At 35.4% G+C, this 22883-nt stretch overlaps 1 protein-coding gene across 1 annotated transcript in view; it reads right to left on the bottom strand.

Moving 5' to 3' along the window:
* Nucleotides 1-3757: 3757 nt before the first annotated feature.
* Nucleotides 3758-22883, bottom strand: part of LOC100369029 (phosducin-like protein) — a 94610-nt gene continuing 75484 nt past the window's right edge. Inside the window, exons 5-7 of the mRNA XM_078009037.2 lie at nt 15931-16044; nt 12748-12872; nt 3758-4839 (exon numbers count right to left, since the gene is read on the bottom strand). Of these exons, the coding sequence (XP_077865163.2) occupies nt 4743-4839; nt 12748-12872; nt 15931-16044 (336 nt within the window). The 3' untranslated portion in view covers nt 3758-4742. The remainder of the gene's footprint in view (nt 4840-12747; nt 12873-15930; nt 16045-22883) is intronic.

Here is a 22883-nt window from a genome sequence, read left to right as displayed (position 1 = left end):
AGAGATCCACTTTGTACAAAAATACGTCATGGATATGAAGGGTGCTACAGTTTGTTATAACCTTAGCGATGTCGAATCTTACATCACATATATAGTACTCACTAAATATCCCACTATTGAGAGGGTATGTGATTCCTTCTGACAAGCCACATAGTTACACAAATTATTACTTCTTACTTAAAGTGTACAGATAATTATATTACGTTACATTTACTACAGGGAGTTTGATTCTTTCTGAGTGAAACGAATAGTTTCTAATTGTTATAGTACCCGGAAATTAGAATATGCGATGTTCGAGTGCTGTAACACTGCAGTGTGACTTTTCCATATATTTTCCTCACATAGATTTATTCTTCATGCACATTATATCTGCTGCCTATCTACTGTATTACTGTATGCTTTGAAGCATACTATTTTATCGTATTCCTCCAGTACGTTTATTAAACACTGCAACAAAAGTCACTAGTTTTATTGTTTAATTCCCCCAAATATGATGTATTAGTAATGTTTATTTCACAGTACTACCGCCATGGTGGGTGATTTTCACAGAACCCATGTGAATTGCGGATGGCCAACAAACAGACTCGAATTGCAGATTGTTCGACATAACTGACCAGAATCGCATAGCCGACCAGAGCCCCAAACAATGAGAATGTTTTCCATTGACAATTCCCGTCTCATTCTCCTATGATGAGTGTTGTATCCCTAATCTTGAGTGATAAGACCTGGTTTTCCCCTCACATTCCATCATACTTCCACCCACAAACAAGTTATAAAATATTTTACACTCTTTGACACTAATATGTGATGATTTCAAACAATGGGAACAAAAAGATTGGTTCTAACAGAAAAGTAGTAACGTTTACTTCGCAATAATGAATGGTACACAAAATCATTAATATTACCAACTAATTTGCTAAAGATAAAACTGCGCATTGGGAGCATTTTGCGTCGCACCATTTACTAGAGAACGCAAGATACAATGTGAGAGAAACACATTGTGGTGTGATTTATTTGGTCCGTAATGTTTTTTAAATGTCATAAACTCCGCCTACGTAGTTCTCCGTATAATGTAATCGGGTCTGCAGATGTGCACTCCATTACTTCTGTGCCAATTCAGCAGTATTATGTCAGAGAAACACTTTGCAAACATCGATACATATATTGCATGTAATGAATAAAGTCTGACAACGATATTTAGTCGTCATATTCATTTTGTAAACTATGAGGCAAACAGATTCTCCCTCAATAAATGTCAAGAAGTGTAAGGATGACTTTTTTTTCAGAAAGAGAGTAACACTGTCAAACCTGGATGTGTATGATAATTTAGTTGAGGGTGCTTTTATATGCACATAGCAGGATAAAAACTGGTTCACACACTAGCAAAGTTATTATAATAGTCTAGTAAGTAGGTCTGAGAATGTTTAGCCCGATAATGCCCAAATGCAGTACCCTCGACCAACCAGATTGGGCTAGGTGGCTTCTGGAATAAACAATCAGTCCTCTTATCGTCCGTGGTCAACGCCATAATCTGACATAAAAGATGGGCGAACCTGGGTCGGTATATACTATTTCATGGCAGTCTTTAATAGTCTGTTATTCCCATAACATACTGAAGGTTTTTAATAGAGTTATCCAAAAAAATGGGTTGAGTATAACGTACAAAATGAATACACACACGATAACACTATAACACATACAGCTGTGCAAGTATAGAATAATAATGTAGTATGCTCTAATAGTTACCTCAGGGTTCCTCATGAACACGCAAAACATGTATAAATCATTTGGGTGGTACGAGTTGTATGCTGTTTTCCACACTACAAGTATGTCTTGTTACGGACAAAAGATGAATCATAATAGATAGTAAAACGGATTGATAATTAGCTTCTTAAAAAATCAAGAAATGAACAACTCTAGTGGTAAATCTTATACATCAAAAACAACAGCTGATAAATCCAATAATGTCGAGTGAGATGAGTTTGAGATTATCCCTCCCACCACAATAGATCCCAGCCTCTGAATGTCGGCATTTTCTGCAATGGGGTCTTTAGCCAAGAATATTTAGGAAATAAACATCTTTCCCAATTACCTCAACAGCCACTGTCATTTGCAGAAAAAGGTGACTACAATGGTTTGTATGCTGCATGGAACCAGACAAGCTACCTAGGGAGGTGATAGATTGAAACGTTGAAGAAATAGGCGGCCATCATAATAAAGGGAGGCACTCGGTGAGAAGAAACTAGGCAGCTGAGAGATTGGCTGATGTCTCTAGAAATATTTCTCCTCTCACTGCAGATCGACAGGTGAGGAACAACCATGGTCGCACTGGTATTGATGTAATGGCCCTAGTTTCAGAAGAACAGTCTGCTGCCATGTATGTGGTTAATGATGACTTCTTTGCAATTAATCATCTGCATGACAAATGGACATTTGTGGTTTTGGGCCCCTCGAGTGTTTGCTAGTGTTAATTGCGAAAAGTACAGACAGGACACAGGGACTGTAACTAGTACCTGCAATCAGCAATTGGTATCATCTCTGGGATGTGAATAAGGGTAGCTTTATTCGACCTCACTGCACTCACCTGGAACTCGGTCAACTTGTCAACAACAAATATGAATTACAATTGGCTGCATATCATGCCAAGGTGAGCAAGACAATCATCTCTATAGGGATTGGGGATGCTGCCGTTTTGCAGTTTGTATGGTGTAAGTATGATTGACGCGAGTACTAATGATAAAGACCATGGTAGGGTGACAAATACCGGTAGTATGATAGCCCAGGATTTCATAATAAAAACCTACACTAAACCTTCATACAATGTTCATTACTTATTTAATACATAGTAGAAATAACCTAGTAACTGTGATATAGAAGGATGGACAGAATGTGCCTTGTTCTGCATATATCATGTTTATTAATACACCACGAAGCTCTGACAGAGATGCGAGCATGTTCTCTGACTCCATCTGAAAAAACAAGTTCCTATCTGAAAATAGAAGTGAAAATGGAGCATTGCTTGTCAATGGTCCACAAGCAGAGAAAGCAATAGTGGAGTCCATTCCTGACAAGCATAGAACTATCAGTGTCATTGATAACGAGAGTTTCCCCTTAGTGTCGTAACTATTAGTGAAACATGAGCATTGATGTTGTCCCAAATGATTGGCAGTACCATGTACGAGTATTCTGAAAGGGGTGCACATGATCTGTTTTTGCACCTTGAAATGTAGTATATTTGCATGACTGAAAGTGGAACACCAGTTCTGTGACCTAATGGCTATAATATGTGAATTAAAGTTCAAAACAATAGACTTATTTTGGCTTCATGATAAAATCGATGTGATTGATAGTGACAGTATGCAAGTGATGGATACAATTTGCAACAAATAATTTGTTGTTACATACAGCCATGTAATACCTTGTAATATACATGCATACAAATGAAAGATATAATCATTTAGGTTTCACACACACACTAAACAGATATTTCTTGATTTGATCATGAATATCCACTTTTGAGAGGCACTACAGCACATGTTGTTCAACACACCATGCACCCATCCAATTCTGAGTACCCATGAGAAAATGACCAGATGTCATTTTTAAACAAAATGAATAATATAGTAAACATTACGGGCAACTTGGTGACCAAGCTAACAGATATTAAGGTTTTTTCGCAAAAAAAATCTTAACATTTCCCCTTTCATAGAACAGTTGTACTAGAACACGAAATTGTAATTACAAACTATTTTAAGGGTAGTTTTGTAAAACACATTCTAAATTTATTTGCCAATCTAATTACACATTTAAAACACTACAAAGACGTTGTTTACTAAATTCACAATGACTGGTAAAGTATGAAGACTATTCAATCTGAAACATAATACTATGCACACTATATATTGACGTTATTACAGACAGACAATACAATTACTTAAAGTAAAAAGGTCATGTGCACGATGTAGTTCTATGCCACTTAAAATTAATTTGCATGCAACAATATAGACACTACATGTAGCAATATCTTAATGTACCCATTTTGTTTAATAAAGCACAATCTCATCATAAGAACATTTTATTAGCAGCTTAATTGGTCTAGTCGAAAGGACTGCTGCCATGTTCTTAATCATGACTGACTGAACATAATTAACCTATTTGTAAAAATAAAGGTATCATTTCATTCCAGACTACCTTATTATGCCAGCTGTGCTGAGTAAGATGCTGGCATTAAAATGAATGATATGACACACACTACTGGTGATAGCGTACCTGCCAACGTTCTTCAAACCTGCTGAGGTATGACCATTCGTCATAGGCCGAACTGCAGAAGTCTGTAAACAAATTAAAGTGGGCCTCTTAGACTTAAAATGTGAAGACTCAATGGATTTGCAATATTGATGGTGCTGTTAGTTGATCTTTTTGTAAGTGTGATAGAAAAAACTGCCACAACATGATAAATTGTTTTTCTTCTGGCATTCACTTCCTTGTGACTTCAGCTTAGTTATCAACATACAGACTACGTACATCGAACTCTCCTTTTCCTCCTTTGTAACGCGCAATCCTATTATCAGCTTGAAGACAGGAATGACCATTGATTCCCACTTATAACAAAAATACAATCACATTTTGCAGCTTTATAAATCCCAGTAAAAGTGTGCCACAACACACTTTAGTATGCATCTTATATATTCAGTCATTTCCTACAGTACAGTTTCCGTTTTACACTTTACTTCCTATTTATTTCAGTCCAGATCCAAATCACTGTCATTATCCTCAGTGTTAGTGGAGCCACGGATAACTGCTGGCAGCTGTTCATCTTTTCTAGTCAATATACCATGTCTGCAAGAATGTTTAAAGAGAAAATTGAAGAGATGAAAAGGACAACCAAGTTATCTAGACACGCAAGTCAATCATGCCTTTTATTGACATGAAATTGTATAAACATATATACACTTAGCAACATCTGGTGTCTTTTACCTAATTTTCATTCTAATTGTAATTAGTAATTGGAATTAATCATGAATTTATTGTTTAAACAATCAAAACAGTGCATTGCAGCATGATACACCAAGATTAAAGAAAGATAATTACTTAGATCACCACCTTATTTTTCTTATCATCCACTACAATTATACACTAAATAACGAATAGTCGACTATACAAATAGAAATAACATCATACCTATACAGTTCAGAAAGAAACAATACAACAAAGATTTATGCAAGCAAACACAACACAACATTACTATAACATAAAATGAAATTATGAAATAAATGAATACAATTTGTTTATGCAATATGTTAGTGTCATGCAATATTATATTTACATTGCAATTAGCAGACATGATTAGTAGTACAATTACATACATTTGTCACATTTTGTTCAGTAGATAACAGCTCTTAGAAATAGTATTTTCTGCTAAATATCACGAAATACATTTTATGTACAGTTCAACTATGATAACCTTGCTTTTAATATACTCTTTTAAGAACCAAATGAATATTAAAGCCCATAAAGTAATTCACGGTGTGCACATAAAATTGATTTACATCTGGGTGAAGACTATACTCAATTCATCACTTTCAATCCATGTGTTTGATATAAAGGCATCTGCACCCTAGGTGAAGACCACTTTCTGTCCTCAGTCTGTTCAGTTACAGACTTCAAGATGGTAGTCAGTATTTGATATAAAGGAATCATCATCCTGGTTGAAGACTACTTTCAATTCATATAGCTACTATCTTGAGTCAAGAAGGTAGTCAGTGTCGGAAATGAAGGCATCAGCAACCTGGTTGGAGAATACTTTCAGTTCATCTAGTTATTAATTGGGGTCGAGATGGTAGTTAGTGTTTGAAATGAAGGCATCTGCATCCTGGTTTGAGCCTACTTTCAGTTCATCTAATTATTAACTTGGGTCAAAAAGGTAGTCAGTGTCGGAAATGGACGCATCCGCAACTTGGTTGGAGACTACTTCCAGTTCATCTAGTTATTAATTTGGGTCAAAATGGTAGTCAGTGATGAAAATGAAGGCATCAGCAACCTGGATGAAGCCTACTTTCAGTTCATCTAGTTATTAATTTGGGTCAAAATGGTAAGTCAGTGATGAAAATGAAGGCATCTGCAACCTGGTTGAAGACTACTTTCAGTTCATATAGTTACTATCTTGGGTCAAGAAAGTAGTCAGTGATGGAAATGAAGGCATCTGCATCCTGACTGGAACTACTTTCAGTTCATCTAGTTTTTAACTGGAGTCGAGATGGTAGTCAATGTCGGAAATGAGGGCATCTGCAACCTGGTTGGAGACTACTTTCAGTTCATCTAGTTATTAACTGGGGTCGAGATGGTAGTCAATGTCGGAATTGAATGCATCTGCAACCTGATTGGAGACTACTTTCAGTTCATCTAGTTATTAACTGGGGTGGAGATGGTAGTCAATGTCGGAAATACAGGCATCAGCAACCTGGTTGAAGAATACTTTCAGTTTGTCTAGTTATTAACTTGGGTCAAAATGGTAGTCAGTGATGGAAATGAAGGCATCTGCATCCTGGTTGGAGCCTACTTTCAGTTCATCTAATTATTTACTTGGATCAAAATGGTAGTCAGTGTCGGAAATGAAGGCATCAGCAAACTGGTTGGAGACTCTTTCAGTTCATCTAGTTATTAATTGGGGTCGAGATGGTAGTTATTGTTTGAAATGAAGGCATCTGCATCCTGGTTTGAGCCTACTTTCAGTTCATCTAATTATTAACTTGGATCAAAATGGTAGTCAGTGTCGGAAATGAAGGCATCAGCAAACTGGTTGGAGACTACTTTCAGTTCATCTAGTTATTAATTGGGATCGAGATGGTAGTTAGTGTTTGAAATGAAGGCATCTGCATCCTGGTTTGAGCCTACTTTCAGTTCATCTAATTATTAACTTGGATCAAAATGGTAGTCAGTGTCGGAAATGAAGGCATCAGCAAACTGGTTGGAGACTACTTTCAGTTCATCTAGTTATTAATTGGGATCGAGATGGTAGTTAGTGTTTGATATGAAGGCATCTGCACCCTAGGTGAAGATCACTTTTTGTCTTTAGTAAGTTTAGTTACAATCTTGGTTTGAATTACAGTGTTTGATATGAAGGAATCTGCATCCTGGTTGAAGACTACTTTCAGTTCATCTAGTCACTACCTTGGGTCAAGATGTTAGTCAGTGTTGGAAATGAAGGCAACTACATCTTGGGTGAAGAGTACTTTCAGTAGATTTGGTTACTAAGGGTCAAGAAAGTAGTCAGTATTGAATATAAAGGCATCTGTGACCAGTACAAGTACGTGCACCTCGTGGAAAAAGTATCCTTGCAATAAAGTGCATCAAATTAGTATGTGTTAATTTATGTGTTTGGTTATTGTCTTGGGGTTGAGGCATCTGGTTGCCATGCACCCATCTAATTTTCTGAACACGATTGAAGTTATATTGTTCGAATTAATACATACAATGTAGATAAGACATATATATGAATATGGTGTCCATTTTCATCCTTCAAAATGCACAAACATACATATATGTCAGCAACTGCTTGTCAGACATACAAAAGCTGATTTAAATATTCAAAATTGTATTAACATTACATATAGTAGGCTACTAAGATAATTCAACTTGCTATGAAAATCATTTTTTATAATTTGATATATACACATCAATGAGAAGTGGACATACGATTGCTTTAAGTGGTCCTACCTATTTTCATGACATACCTTGATTGACAATATACAAATCAGTTGAATAACGCTGATGGCTTAGTACATGTATTACCTTAAACCCAGTATTTGAACATGTCTGCAACTATTGTGCGAACATGTCCAAGCCGATTTCTTAACAGGAAAACTGTACATAAATGACTGACTGATCACGTAACTGTATGTGCCTGTGCCCATTTCCAGGTATGTTTTATTTGAAATTCTTCAAAAAACAAACTTAATGAAAGTCATGCATTGTATTTTTTTTAAATGTTATAAAATGAATAATTAATCATTTTGAAAGTACAACTATCAGTGTCTAACATAAATAGATTTTATCAGCAGTTACACTAGTCTGTTTTTCATTACAGTTGACAGGAATGTAACACATGAAATAAATGCTTGCGGATAAAAAGAACACCTGTCCAATGGTTTATATACGAATAGTCTGTCTCTCAAAGGACCCTTATAATTTCATTGTTGGAAGTGTTGGAAAATGAACACTGATTTTAAATTAATATTTCACTGGTGGGGACGGGACATGCATACTACATCATCAGAGCATTATAGGGAAGAACTCTATGATACATGCACAATAGGGTATAAGTGTGACAAGATAGCATTATGAGGAAAACGTGGAGCAGTAGAGTCAGTTACCGTGCAATCCATTTTACATGGACTTCTGTGCAATAACCATGGATATAATGCTAAATCAGTCACAGTATTCTATTTCTTTTTTACAAGATGGTTAAGATCATAGCCTGCATTTAGTTCAAGATAAAAGTGTACTGGAGATCACAGTTTGTGCGCTTGGTTTGAGACCTTAGCCTGTGTGCTTGGGTCAAGATCAAAGCCAGTGTGTTTGTTTCAAGACTTGGTTCGAAACTTGATATGAGATCACAACCTGTGTTCACTTGGTTTAAAATCACATTTGTGCTTGGTTGATATCACAGCCAGTGTGCTTGGTTGAGATCACAGCCAGTCTGCTTGGTTGAGATCACAGCTTGTGTGCTTGAATTGAGATCACAGCCTGTGTGTTTAGGTTGAGATCAGTCTGTTCACTTGGTTTGAGATCACAGCCTGTGCGTTTGGTTTGAGATCACAGTCTTTGTGTTTGGTTTGAGATCACAGTCTGTGCACTTGGTTTGAGATCATAGCCTGTGTGTTTGGTTTGAGATCACAGCCTGTGTGTTTGGTTTGAGATCACAGCCTGTGTATTTGGTTTGAGATCACAGCCTGTGCGTTTGGTTTGAGATCACAGTCTTTGTGTTTGGTTTGAGATCACAGTCTGTGCACTTGGTTTGAGATCACAGCCTGTGTGTTTGGTTTGAGATCACAGCCTGTGTGTTTGGTTTGAGATCACAGCCTATGTGTTTGGTTTGAGATCACAGCCTATGTGTTTGGTTCGAGATCACAGTCTGTGTGTTTGCTTCGAGATCACAGTCTGTGTGTTTGCTTCGAGATCACAGTATGTGTGTTTGCTTCGAGATCACAGTCTGTGTGCTTGGTTCAAGACCACTGCCAGTGTGTTTGTTTTAAGACTTGGTTCGAAACTTGATTTGAGATCACAGCATGTGTTCACTTGGTCCAAAATCACATGTGTGCTTGGTTGATATCACAGCCAGTGTGCTTGGTTGAGATCACAGCCAGTTTGCTTGCTTTAAGATCAAAACCTTTATGCTTGGTTTGAGATCACAGCCAGTGTGCTTGGTTCAAGATCACAACATGTGTGCTTGGTTTAAGATCACAGCCAGTGTGCTTGGTTCAAGATCACAGCCAGTGTGCTTGGTTCAATATCACACCTGTGTGCTTGGTTCAAAATGACAGCCTGTTTGCTTCATTAGAGATCATAGCCAGTATGCTCAGTTCGAAATCACAGCCTCTGTGTTTGGTTCAAGATAAAAGCCTGTGTGTGCTTGGTTCGATATCACAGCCTATGTGTTTGGTTTGAGATCACAGCATGTGTGTTTGGTTTGAGATCACAGCACGTGTGTTTGGTTTGAGATCACAGCACGTGTGTTTGGTTTGAGATCACAGCCTCTGTGTTTGGTTCAAGATAAAAGCCTGTGTGTGCTTGGTTCGATATCACAGCCTGTGTGCTTGGTTCAACATCACATCCTGTATGCTTGGTTGAGATCACAACCAGTGTTATTGGCTTGGGTTCACAGCCTGTGTTCACATGGTTAGAGATCACAGCCTATCAAAGTAGGAATCACTTTGTAACACTTATTACCAGATTGTATAGTAGTATTTGTATTACCAGATTTGTATAGTATATATCGTTGTCAGCAGCCCCACTTATGCTTCAATTACTGATTTACTGGAGACATTAATATTTTCAATCAATTCTTTTTTCAATGAAAATTCCACAGTAAAATAAGCCATAATGATAAAAGCAGAGGTTATTATGTACTGTCAATAGCATTCATAATGAGAATTAATGTTTATTTTAAATATTGTAAAGCATATCAAATTATACCAGATAAATATTATTTATGTGTAACATGAAATTCATCAATAACTATGTAAATTATTAACTCATTTACATATTTATTACTTTTTAATCAGTTCATATTCATCGCTAACCTACCTTGATTAAATCATGTCCAAACAGCTTTTAATGAAATTTAGTTCAAGATATGAGATTGCCAAACAGGTTTCCTTATAATAAATTGTGATATCACAGTTTCTGCAATTTCATTTTTTAATAACAGATATATGCATTTCATCACTTCCGATCCAACAGTGCACGATTGTTATGGGGTGTGCATACTGTATTGACGCACTGCATAAATTGATGATTTCTCATGGCAAAAAATAAAATCTAATATATTTCTAAAATATTTCTCATGAATCATCAGAAAATGCCCCCCACCCAACGTTAAGCTGTATTTTTGATAACTGGAAAGCCATATAATGAATCCTCTTTCTTCATCTTAATCTTCAGTGGTATTGTTAATAACTAGGAAGCCATATATACATGTGTAAATGATCTACAAGCAGGAAAACCATGAAGCAGGTAAATCCTGAAGCTTCGTATGAATGCATATTGATTCAGAAGTGGAAGGCATCAAAAGGTTTAGTGACAAAGACCATATATTTGAGAAGGTTACATTGTAATTTAAAGTATATAAATGTACCCACGGGACTTGTGAAACTTGATTTCCATTTCTAGTGTACACTTACAAATACATGTAGCTGTAGGTGTAATACATTATTTCTCATATCGCCTCATATGCTGAGCAGTTTGCATTGTTAGCTTGTATTAAAATCCAACCATATGGATCTAACATTGCACACCATCTCCTTCATTCATAGTGCTTAGTACTATTAATGCATATAAGCATGGATACTGCACTGGTAGAATGATGCATACTCCACAACATAATAAAGAAGTATTCATAAAACTAATCTAGGTGGTATCTAGCATTTGTGGCAAATTGTATTGCTTTATCAGTTTGCTTTCACACCAGCTGCTGACTATCTATCAGTTATCAGGATGCAGTGTCAAGGATGGCAGCAGGGGATCACAAGGATCCTAAAGGGGATGCAATCAATTATCAGTACTGGAAGCTCCACTTGTGGTGGTATCATTAAAATCTGAAAGTCAGTATATTATCACAAGTATTATCATAAAATTCAACTTACTTAGGTTCAACACAGGTTGACTCACGCTGCTTACCACAAATACTAGTACTACTATTATATTGCTAAAGCAAATAAGCAGTCATGGACTTTCCACCTGATCTACATGTACTTTTCTGTCAGTAAGAAGGCATAACACCTTTCCATAGATCTTATTATGGCATGCAGCACTCCTTATTACACTGTCTATGTTTTTCAAAGTAAACTGAAACAATTTTGCCTGACATTAGACCATTAGTAGAGTCATATTAAAATTTCGGTAGAGCTGCAACTGCTTGCTTCCTGTGCTCTGTGTCCCTGGTTCAAGAGATCTGATAAGCAATTTATGACTACAAAAGTTGATTTGCTCAGTGCACAGTTCAAGAGGTCAGGGAGTTGCTACAAACTATTCGTAGTGGATCAGATTTATAAGCTGAGTTTTCCCATATAATATAGACATATGTAGACAAGTAGTAGAGAACTGAACAGTGTATTTGTACACAATAGTAACTTAAAAATAATTATTCAGACTCAAATACGCAACATTTTCTGGAAATTTACAACACTGAAAATAGGAACTAATAATAGCTTGACAGATCCAGTTAACAATGTTTCATAACATAGATTGAAAGGTTGATGAACAAAACACAGCACGGCTCAGTTGCAGATCGTTCTACTACTTCAGTAGAATGTTAAGTATGGAAACTTTAGAATTTGTACAATAGGATGTCTGCAGGCACTGCTGCTGTAAGTTAGCTTTAAATGGATAGAGGCAGGTGGGTTAGACATGTACTAATGAAAATGCTGTTAAGACTGAGTGATATCGCTACCAGAATGAAATAACTCATGCATATATCAGAACAAGGCAGGTGACTATAACACAATTTGTATAGAAATGTTCTTAAAATATACATTATCATAAATGCATACATTGTATATTAGCATACAATCACTGAAAAGACAGTGTTTCATTTTAAGGAGGAAAAGTGCAGATGTCAACACACATACAAATATCCTTCAAATTGCTAATCAACATCAAAGCACTTTTAACATTGTTAAATCGGAGAGGAAATGCTAAGAGACAGTATGAGACACACAATAACATTGAATACATCTGATCATACTTTCTCACATCCATCAACTCCTTACTGATCTGATTAGATCAATTCTATGAAAAGTGCCGCTAGGTATTCACAAACTTTATTAGAAAGCATTTGCACTGCAGATGGGATTGTCGAAATAGATGGTGAAGAGTATCCGTTAAAATGCTACCTGAAAGAGGATATAGCCCGAGAGCCATTCACAATCAACTGATTGAAACAGTACAATTACTTCACCATTTAATGAATTGCACTTACTAGGGCAGTATAAAGTGTACGATCAAAATAATATTTAGAGTTTTACTTACTCTTGTAGGAAGTTTTCTAAATCACCAGCGAAAAAGTCATCCCCAAGTTGGTTTGTGATTCTGACAAAGTTACCAATGAGTCCACCGCTTTTGTACACCAATAGCGCTGGAAGTCCATATTCAGACTGTAATGATAATGAAGCACATATAACTAGAAGGTCCTCCGAGATCGCAAACCTTTGCTATAGATGCAAATTACATAATACTCACTAATATCTTTATCCTATTTTATACATTTATCATACAAATCCTACACAAAAAATGTTTGTCAATAGTTAATGAATAGTCAATGAAAACATTTTTGTTTCCATGATAACAAGACCAATATCTCAACCAACCTCTTACTAAATGGTACTCCTCCTGAATATGTAAGAATAAGAATCCATCCTATAACTTTATAATTATTTATTCATTGCCGAAATTGCTGTTTCCCTGGCAACCAGATCTACATGTATGAAAGCATCAATTCACATCCCAATCTCAAAATGATTGGTGTATAACAATGGCAACTCCCACTGAAAATGTAATGAGAATCCATCCACAAGTTTTTGGTATGTAAATTAAAAAAAAAAAAAAGACTTAAAAAACCATGGCAATCATGTTAACATCTGTACTGAAAGCTAATCAATAGCTGCTCATGTCAAGGAAAACTCTTTCTGAATATTTCATAAGAATCCATAAAGAACCTTTCGAAAAATCATTCCTGAAATTCCTGTTTTCATGGTAACCAGGTCCACATCTCCACATCATCAACATTGTATTAGGAATATGACATGCACTTAATAAGAACTAATACATAATACAGTTGATGGAACAACAATTCCAGAGACATATACACATAATATTACACAAAGTGAGGTGATGCCAGCCATCTCATAATGCTAAACCACTGAACAGATTCAAATATTTGCATAAAAAAAGGAGATATTCATAATTATAATGAATTATGATAATCCTAAAATACACATTAAAATAAACCTGAAAGCAAAGATTTGTTAAATATTAATTTTTTGGCTCAATTAAAGTTACAATCCCACTTTGCGAATATGTGAAATATCACTCCAAGAAAAAGATATAAACAACATAAACTGAGGCTGTTATATGATACATTACAAGTAGATATCCTAGCCTCACTTTTTATTTAATTTTTAGGAAACTGGAGGGTCTTATTCCTTATACAAAATTATACATACAAGGTACTGACCTTCAAGATCCGACACCTCCTAGCTCTGAGAGTGTATACTGTTTGCAAATCTAGCCTAATTTAAGAATGACACTCATATTCTGCAGTTAATTTTTCCATTATTAAACTGTCCACAATCTCAATACCTGATGGTGTATACTGGGTAATGGATGGTAGCTCACATATTTGCAAAGTATATTAAAGTATTTAATAATCATAGCTGAAATATCCTTTTGCATGAGCTTCAAATTTCATGGCAGGTGTCAATAAATTAACAAATATATACAGAGAAATTCTGAAGTAGTAGTACGCGCTTCTTTGTGTCTCCTTATTTTTCACGGTAATTAAATTAAGTTTACAATGGAAGAAATATTATAAAACCTAAATGGAAGTGTAACTATGAGTAGACGTATGATACAAACTGGATTTTATTTGATAAAGCATTTATAAAAAACGACTTGAAACACTCTTCAATCTTGCATTGAGCACTTCTTCCAAGGGTTAGACAGGCATCGATAATAAATATGGATTTTCTTTTATGAAGAAAGTCAATTTACAAAATTATTCTATAAATAATACAATACAGCCTTTGTATAAATTGACAGTCGATCGATTAACAAGACAGTGCTATCTATTAAAAATATCATTATTTTAATCTAAATTTTTAGAATTAGTTATTCCATTGAGACAAATTGATATTTAAATAAAGGATAGCATCTAAATTGTTTGCCCAGCTTATAGTAAAGTATTTTCAAATAATTTAACCTGTTTATGCTTTGGTGATGACAGGTTAGCCCCATGTCAAGACATCTCTATTGAATTTGTGTTTGCATTTAAAATGACTTTATCTTTTGATGTTTCCTACTTCCTATTCAACATATTTCCTTGCTGACTTCCGATGATATTTTCAGTCCATTAGTAGTTCATATAGGTGATTATAGCAATTTAACTGGCATCCATTAATGCATTAGGTATTGTATATCGTACTGGGTTTAACCTTCTCATGGGAGAGAATATTAACAACAAACAGTGACTGCAGTGTTTACAGTCTCCACAGGGTTTAATGCTCAGTCAGGGCACCATGGGACAGCTCACCACATCACTGTCATTTTAATTTTATACACAAGAGAAAAAAAGCAATTAAGAGCTACATGTATACAAAAAGTCCAGTTTTGTGAACATTTGGAACTAGCTAAATTTTTCCAATATTTTTTTCAGATAAATGTTGATCAAGACATGGGGCACAATAGAAAATCATGCTTATTTCCTCCAATATAAACAAAGTAATTGTGATAAAATACAGAAATTTGTTTCAAATGTGGCACCAAAATTTGTTAACAGTTCTGTACATAAATTGACAAAGTAATGAATTATATTGCTTTTTACTTCCTATATTCAAATGAAGTTCTCCCTCTGCTGCATTCCTTATCATCATGTATGAAAATATAACCCCACTTTGTTCCAATTGATTTTGAAATGTAATATTTAAATTGTTTTCACACCTGATACCGATTCATGACTGATTTACAGATAGATTTAAATTTGAAAGTATACAAATGAGAGAATGCTTCCATTAAATACCAAAAAAAAAGGTACCAAAACATGTTTCAATAGATACAATGAATTTGCTTCTTTCTTATAAACCTGAGTTGGGCAGTCATTGTGAAATAATAACTAGATACAAATAACTGAAGTCTATACAACTCAGAAACTAAATTCCAATGTCAAAAGTGCATTAGCTGCATCCATTCTTAACATCAAAACATGATTTCAAACTAAAAACTGGTGTAAAGGTTCAAAAGGTAATGAATGAGACAAGAGTGAGTGTAGTATTTAAAATAAATATATCCTATTCAATATAATTGTTATCATGGTTAAGGATGTAATAAAGGCTACATGTAGTACGTATTATTCCACATGTTGCTTGTTAAGTAAAACATATGGTGTACAAAAACTGCATCAATAGGCAACAAAGCATTCATTATACTCATGTCACTTACAAAGTTTGTACTGACTGGTGTCTCGGTAGATTTAATTGCACAGAATTTTATCCGTGGATATTCCACTGCTAGACATTGCATACAGCCATTAACAGCATCACATCCATCCATATGCTGAAAGACAAGAGCAAAATGTGATGAAAATCAATAAAAGCAAACAAGTCTAAACAATAATTGTCAAAGACATATGTCCAATGTATGACTATTTAAAGATTGACATCACTGACCAAATTTTCTTTATTGAAGACATTTTCTCACCTCACCTGATTATTGCATAATCTAGTTCTTTGGACAAAAATACAGCTTTGTCAGATATCCATGGCAGTCAATAATTCAGGCATGTTTTAACAGGACAATTTATTATGATAATCAAGCAAAAAAAAACACATTCTGTATTGACTAGCACCATGGTATCGTACACTGTATTAACTTACACCATGGTATCCTATACTGTATTAACTTACACCATGGTATCCTACACTGTATCAACTTACACCATGGTATCCTACACTGTATCAACTTACACCATGGTATCCTACACTGTATCAACTTACACCATGGTATCCTATACTGTATTGACTTACACCATGGTATCCTACACTGTATCAACTTACACCATGGTAAACTAATACTATATTGACTTACACCATGGTATCCTACACTGTATCAACTTACACCATGATATCCTACACTGTATCAACTTTAATACACCATGATATCCTACACTGTATTAACTTACACCATGGTATCCTACACTGTATCAATTTACACCATGATATCCTACACTGTATTGACTTACACCATGGTATCCTACACTGTATTAACTTACACCATGGTATCCTACACTGTATTAACTTACACCATGGTATCCTACACTGTATCAACTTACACCATGGTATCCTACACTGTATCAACTTACACCATGGTAAACTAATACTATATTGACTTACACCATGGTATCCTACACTGTATCAACTTACACCATGATATCCTACACTGTATCAACTTACACCATGATATCCTACACTGTATTAACTTACACCATGGTATCCTACACTGTATCAATTTACACCATGATATCCTACACTGTATTGACTTACACCATGGTATCCTACACTGTATTAACTTACACCATGGTATCCTACACTGTATTAACTTACACCATGGTATCCTACACTGTATCAACTTACACCATGGTATCCTACACTGTATCAACTTACACCATGGTATCCTACACTGTATTAACTTACACCATGGTATCCTACACTGTATTAACTTACACCATGGTATATTACACTGTATTAACTTACACCATGGTATCCTACACTGTATTAACTTACACCATGGTATCCTACACTGTATTAACTTACACCATGGTATCCTACACTGTATTAACTTACACCATGGTATCCTACACTGTATTAACTTACACCATGGTATCCTACACTGTATCAACTTACACCATGGTATCCTACACTGTATTAACTTACACCATGGTATCCTACACTGTATCGACTTACACCATGGTATCCTACACTGTATCAACTTACACCATGGTATCCTACACTGTATTAACTTACACCACGGTATCCTACACTGTATCAACTTACAGTACACCATGGTATCCTACACTGTATTAACTTACACCATGGTATCCTACACTGTATTAACTTACACCATGGTATCCTACACTGTATTAACTTACACCATGGTATCCTACACTGTATTAACTTACACCATGGTATCCTACACTGTATTAACTTACACCATGGTATCCTACACTGTATTAACTTACACCATGGTATCCTACACTGTATTAACTTACACCATGGTATCCTACACTGTATTAACTTACACCATGGTATCCTATGACAGAACCCCACACCCTCCCCGTGGCTTTCGTTGCGTATGGAAGTTATTTTCATACGAGATGCGGTGTATTCTGCTGTACTTTCACTCGCTTCGCTCTTGAAAGTACGGCCCCAGGATACACCGCATCACTCGTGAAAATAACTTCCATACGCAACGAAAGCCACGGGGAGGGTGTGGGGTTCTGTTATTATTACATATGTTCCATACTTGATTATTTCGTATTAAAGAAAGAACGTGCAAACCAGGATGGAATTTAGGTCGGGGAACCCCATTGCCCATTAATATGTTCCAATATAAGTGTTACGCCCTAGCAGCGCATGTCAGTGTAGAACGCGCCCGGAGAACGCATGTCACTGTTTGTTTGAAATTAAAATAATCAGACGTCTAATCTGAGTCACTGTCCGAATAAATAACTCGTTGACGTTTAGTTGGGACCACGACAGAACCAGAACTTGAACTGGACAATTATGATACACAGTTTATGTTGAAGTTAAAAGTTCCGCCACAGAATTGTGCATTGGCAAACATGCCGTGCAACTGCGGTACTCCACAGACGGGATGACTTTCGTCGACAGCGGTTGTCGATTAGCTGCACCACAGTCCTTCGTTGAGGGACTGTGGCCGCACGCTACACCTTCGTGTGTGATGTTGCTTGCTGGTTGTGGATTGACTGAGTCTTGATTACCGGTTAAAATGTTGTTCTTTTGGCGTTGGTAATTTTTATTTGGAACTGAGTAACGACGCAACGTCGCCAGCAGAAACCTGGTATCTCGATGCTGATGGTTGCGGCTGCATAGTAATCGCTGATTTTACTGCTGGTGGATCTTCTGAGAGCCCTTCAAGGTTTATAAAACTCAGTTTCCAGGTGGTCAACACACATTAAGTTCTCCCAATCGTAGTATTCCATGTGATGTACACCTGACATGCCAAAAATGTTGTTGAACGATCTGAACTGGATAAAAATAGCAGACGAAAATGTGTTTACAAAATAAAAATAGTTCGGTAGCCAATAAAAATACCATGTTCATTTGCATATCGACCGTGAAAATACCGAAAACATTATTGCATGGGTGATATGCAAATTAGTTTGGGCCAAAATAAGTGACTGCCTAAAAGTACCATTACTGTTGTTCAAATTTCATGTCACTCGGCAAGTATATTCATGTACCCCAAGGGGAAAATATCGTACTTCTAAATATTGTTTATTCCGAAGAACTGTACTCCTGAAGGGACTACTTTGTTTGCTCTTGGACCTCATTTGCATATGGGTTGTGGAAATACCGATTTTGATTTCAGGGACGAATCAAAATAAACTGCAGTACATATGTAATAATATACTGTATTGACTTACACCATGGTATCCTACACTGTATTAACTTACACCATGGTATCCTACACTGTATTGACTTACACCATGGTATCCTACACTGTATTAACTTACACCATGGTATCCTACACTGTATTAACTTACACCATGGTATCCTACACTGTATTAACTTATACCATGGTATCCTACACTGTATCGACTTACACCATGGTATCCTACACTGTATCGACTTACACCATGGTATCCTACACTGTATTAACTTACACCATGGTATCCTACACTGTATTGACTTACACCATGGTATCCTACACTGTATTAACTTACACCATGGTATCCTACACTGTATCAACTTACACCATGGTATCCTACACTGTATTAACTTACACCATGGTATCCTACACTGTATTAACTTACACCATGGTATCCTACACTGTATTAACTTACACCATGGTATCCTACACTGTATCAACTTACACCATGGTATCCTACACTGTATTAACTTACACCATGGTATCCTACACTGTATTAACTTACACCACGGTATCCTACACTGTATTAACTTACACCATGGTATCCTACACTGTATTGACTTACACCATGGTATCCTACACTGTATTAACTTACACCATGGTATCCTACACTTTATTAACTTTAATACACCATGGTATCCTACACTTTATTAACCTTGCTGTATGGTATCCTACACTGTATGTTTGTTTCTTCATTGCAAAAGTGTTGTGGAAATCAATGATGACTCATTTTGTATTTTTTTTGTCTACAAAAAGACGTAATATTCCCTTTGAGCCAGGCATGGTGCACAAAAAAATCAAATTTGGATAATTTTTTGTGGGTAGTATGATGATTACAATGTTCTTCTCTGAGGTGGTCCTCGAGTATAAGCCCACCACTTACTTTCCCTGATTTTACATGTTGAGGCCCCTGGGCTTATGATCAGGGAAGTACAGTACATGAGAAGCAAGTGAAAATGCTTAAAATCGGTTATTTGATAGGCAAATTATGTGATTAATATGCACGGATTTTAACCAAAAACTAATCAGGTCTGACCATTATCGCAGAACATCTATGTACATGTACCAAGTTTCATTAAAATCTGATAATTGGTTCTTGAGATACCGGTATTAGTGGAACAGACACACACACACAGACACACTAACCGCAAAGACTCCCATTGTGGGCTTCGCGCACTGGAGTAAAAAATTATGCAAATGATTATTATAATAAATATAAAAAATATTCAGATTTCTCAGAGCAGAACAGTTGTAAGACTTGTATCGAATAATTGTTTTGTCGTTCAGTACATAAAAATATTCAGATTTCTCAGAGCAGAACAGTTGTAAGACTTGTATCGAATAATTGTTTTGTCGTTCAGTACATATTAAATAAAAAAAGTTTATGAACAAGACATGAATGTCACGGCCCCCATTATTTAATTATAAAATAATACATGGAACATCTGCAAACAATTGAGTTAATATGTACTCTACTTTCTTTGACCGGGGTCCAAAATCTCAGAGTACACAAGTGCAACCAAACTTATCTCATACATGCTCAAGAAACTGCACTCATAAATCCGAGTAAACCTTGATGAACCTTTAATAACAACTTGAATTCTTTGTTAATTCAGGTCTTTGTATATTACCACACATGGGTTTGTTTCATTATCACCACTATAATTCCCATCAAAATGTAGCCCTGACACCTCCAACATTTTCCACTTTGATTGGTAATGATACAATTATATATAACCCATCTGTCACTGACTCATATCAAGGTCATGACATCACTAAAAACCCTAGCATTACAATCTAAGCTAATTATTTATTCTGAGTATGCTCAGTTGCTCTGTCAGTGCAGTATGGAGAGGTAAGTTTGGATGAAAATCTTGAAAAAGACCTACTTAAGATTTTCAGATCTGGAAAAACAATTATGTGCATACTCAGCAGAGACTTGCTCGGAAATGGACATTGACAAAACCCGTTTTAGAAATTCTCCTGCGCCTGAACTGGGACTAATTATCACCTATATACAAAACCAGAAAAATAACAAAACAAAAATGTTGCTAACATTATGCAAATTAGGTACTTAACATGCACAGATGTAAACCATGTATGCATATTATCTAATAGTACATAATAGTAATCTAATAGTGATGAGCAGTTTTAGAGATATTCATGAAAGAGAGAATCAGGTTGACAAGTAATATGGAAAAAGCAAAAGCACCCGCTGTTCAGTTGACAATGTTTTACAAATAAAAAATTTATAACATATGGCAGATATAAAATGACTTTGTCATGTATTGACTTGCTCTTTACAAACTGCATGTATCTCTGCATGCCTGTCTGGCTGCAACTCCAATAAAACATAAATTGCCCAGAGGTGATACAGTGTCTGAATTTTTAATACGAGCCAATAATATTTACCTGATATAAACTCAAATGAAAATAGAGCGAGAATAATTTAATAGGGCAACATTTTGAAAAAAATCTTGCTGATTTTCATTATGTGTGAAAACATATCAAGTGTATATATATATATATATAGAGAGAGAGAGAGAGAGAGAGAGAGAGAAAGAGAGAGACCACAGCATTTCTGGTGCTTATTCGGGATATCAAAAACAGATTGATTACTCTAGCCAAAGGGATAATGGTTTCAAATAAAATAAAAATTGTAAGATTGGTTTAATAAGCTCAATTACGTTAGGTGAGGTGTGGATAATAATAGTGCACTGATGCAGATAACTGGTATTCTAATATAAGGCACAGATGGCTATATTATTTTACATACATGAATACATAATACAAAACCAATATGGTGGCTACCTGCAGAGTTCACTTCGTAAAGTCAATGATCTTTGACTACAAAATATTTTCTCCAATAGTGTAAAATTATGTTCCTTGAACTGCTCAAGCAAAAATGTTATCACTATTATTAATTTATATGCAAACTATATTATTAATAATTATTAAAAGTGGGCCCAAAGGGGTGTGATAGTTTTTACTGTTCACAATAAATGCTATACTCCAGTGGGTTTAATTAATGAGTTCCCTGATAATTAAAGGGTGTACCAACTACTACATATCTAATAAATCTGGAGAAGAAAAATGCACACAGAAACAAATATCAAATTGAATACTGGCATGCATGGTGTCAGTTAAAGTTCTTGACCAGGGCAACTTTTAATTAAAGATTTGAAGCATGGAATTAGGAAATTATAACATACTGGATGCAAATTTAGTACTGTGTACAATGACACTTCATTAACAACATTTATATCAACATTTAAATTGTTTACTGTAATCTTGAGGATAGGCAGAGTGAATCAATGAAAGCTTAGAAAGAACTCCCGTGAGAGTATTGGAGACACATTAAAATTAATTCAAAATTTAAGATTTGCATTTCAAACGAGAAACTTAGCAACATGAAAATAATGCGATTTACATTATCAAAATTCATAATACATACAGAAAATACATTTGATTTTTCATCCATGGTATTTAGTCTAATTAATTAATTAAATAATTAATTAATTAATTAATCAATCAATTAATTAATTAATTAATCATAGCACCTCTGTGATGAATTCAATTTAATTCTGATTTTTTAAGATATCAGGAACATGCTAATAATGATAAACAATATGCTTGTTTATCAACATTAAACTAATCACATCTGTGGACTACCTCAATAAACCAAATGAATACAAATTAATCAATTATTAAGCATAGATTTAGAT

This window comes from Saccoglossus kowalevskii, chromosome 3, assembly GCF_978046115.1.
Source record: "Saccoglossus kowalevskii chromosome 3, keSacKowa6.1, whole genome shotgun sequence".
NCBI classification, from domain to species: domain Eukaryota; kingdom Metazoa; phylum Hemichordata; class Enteropneusta; family Harrimaniidae; genus Saccoglossus; species Saccoglossus kowalevskii.
This window is presented reverse-complemented; position numbering and strand designations above follow the sequence as displayed.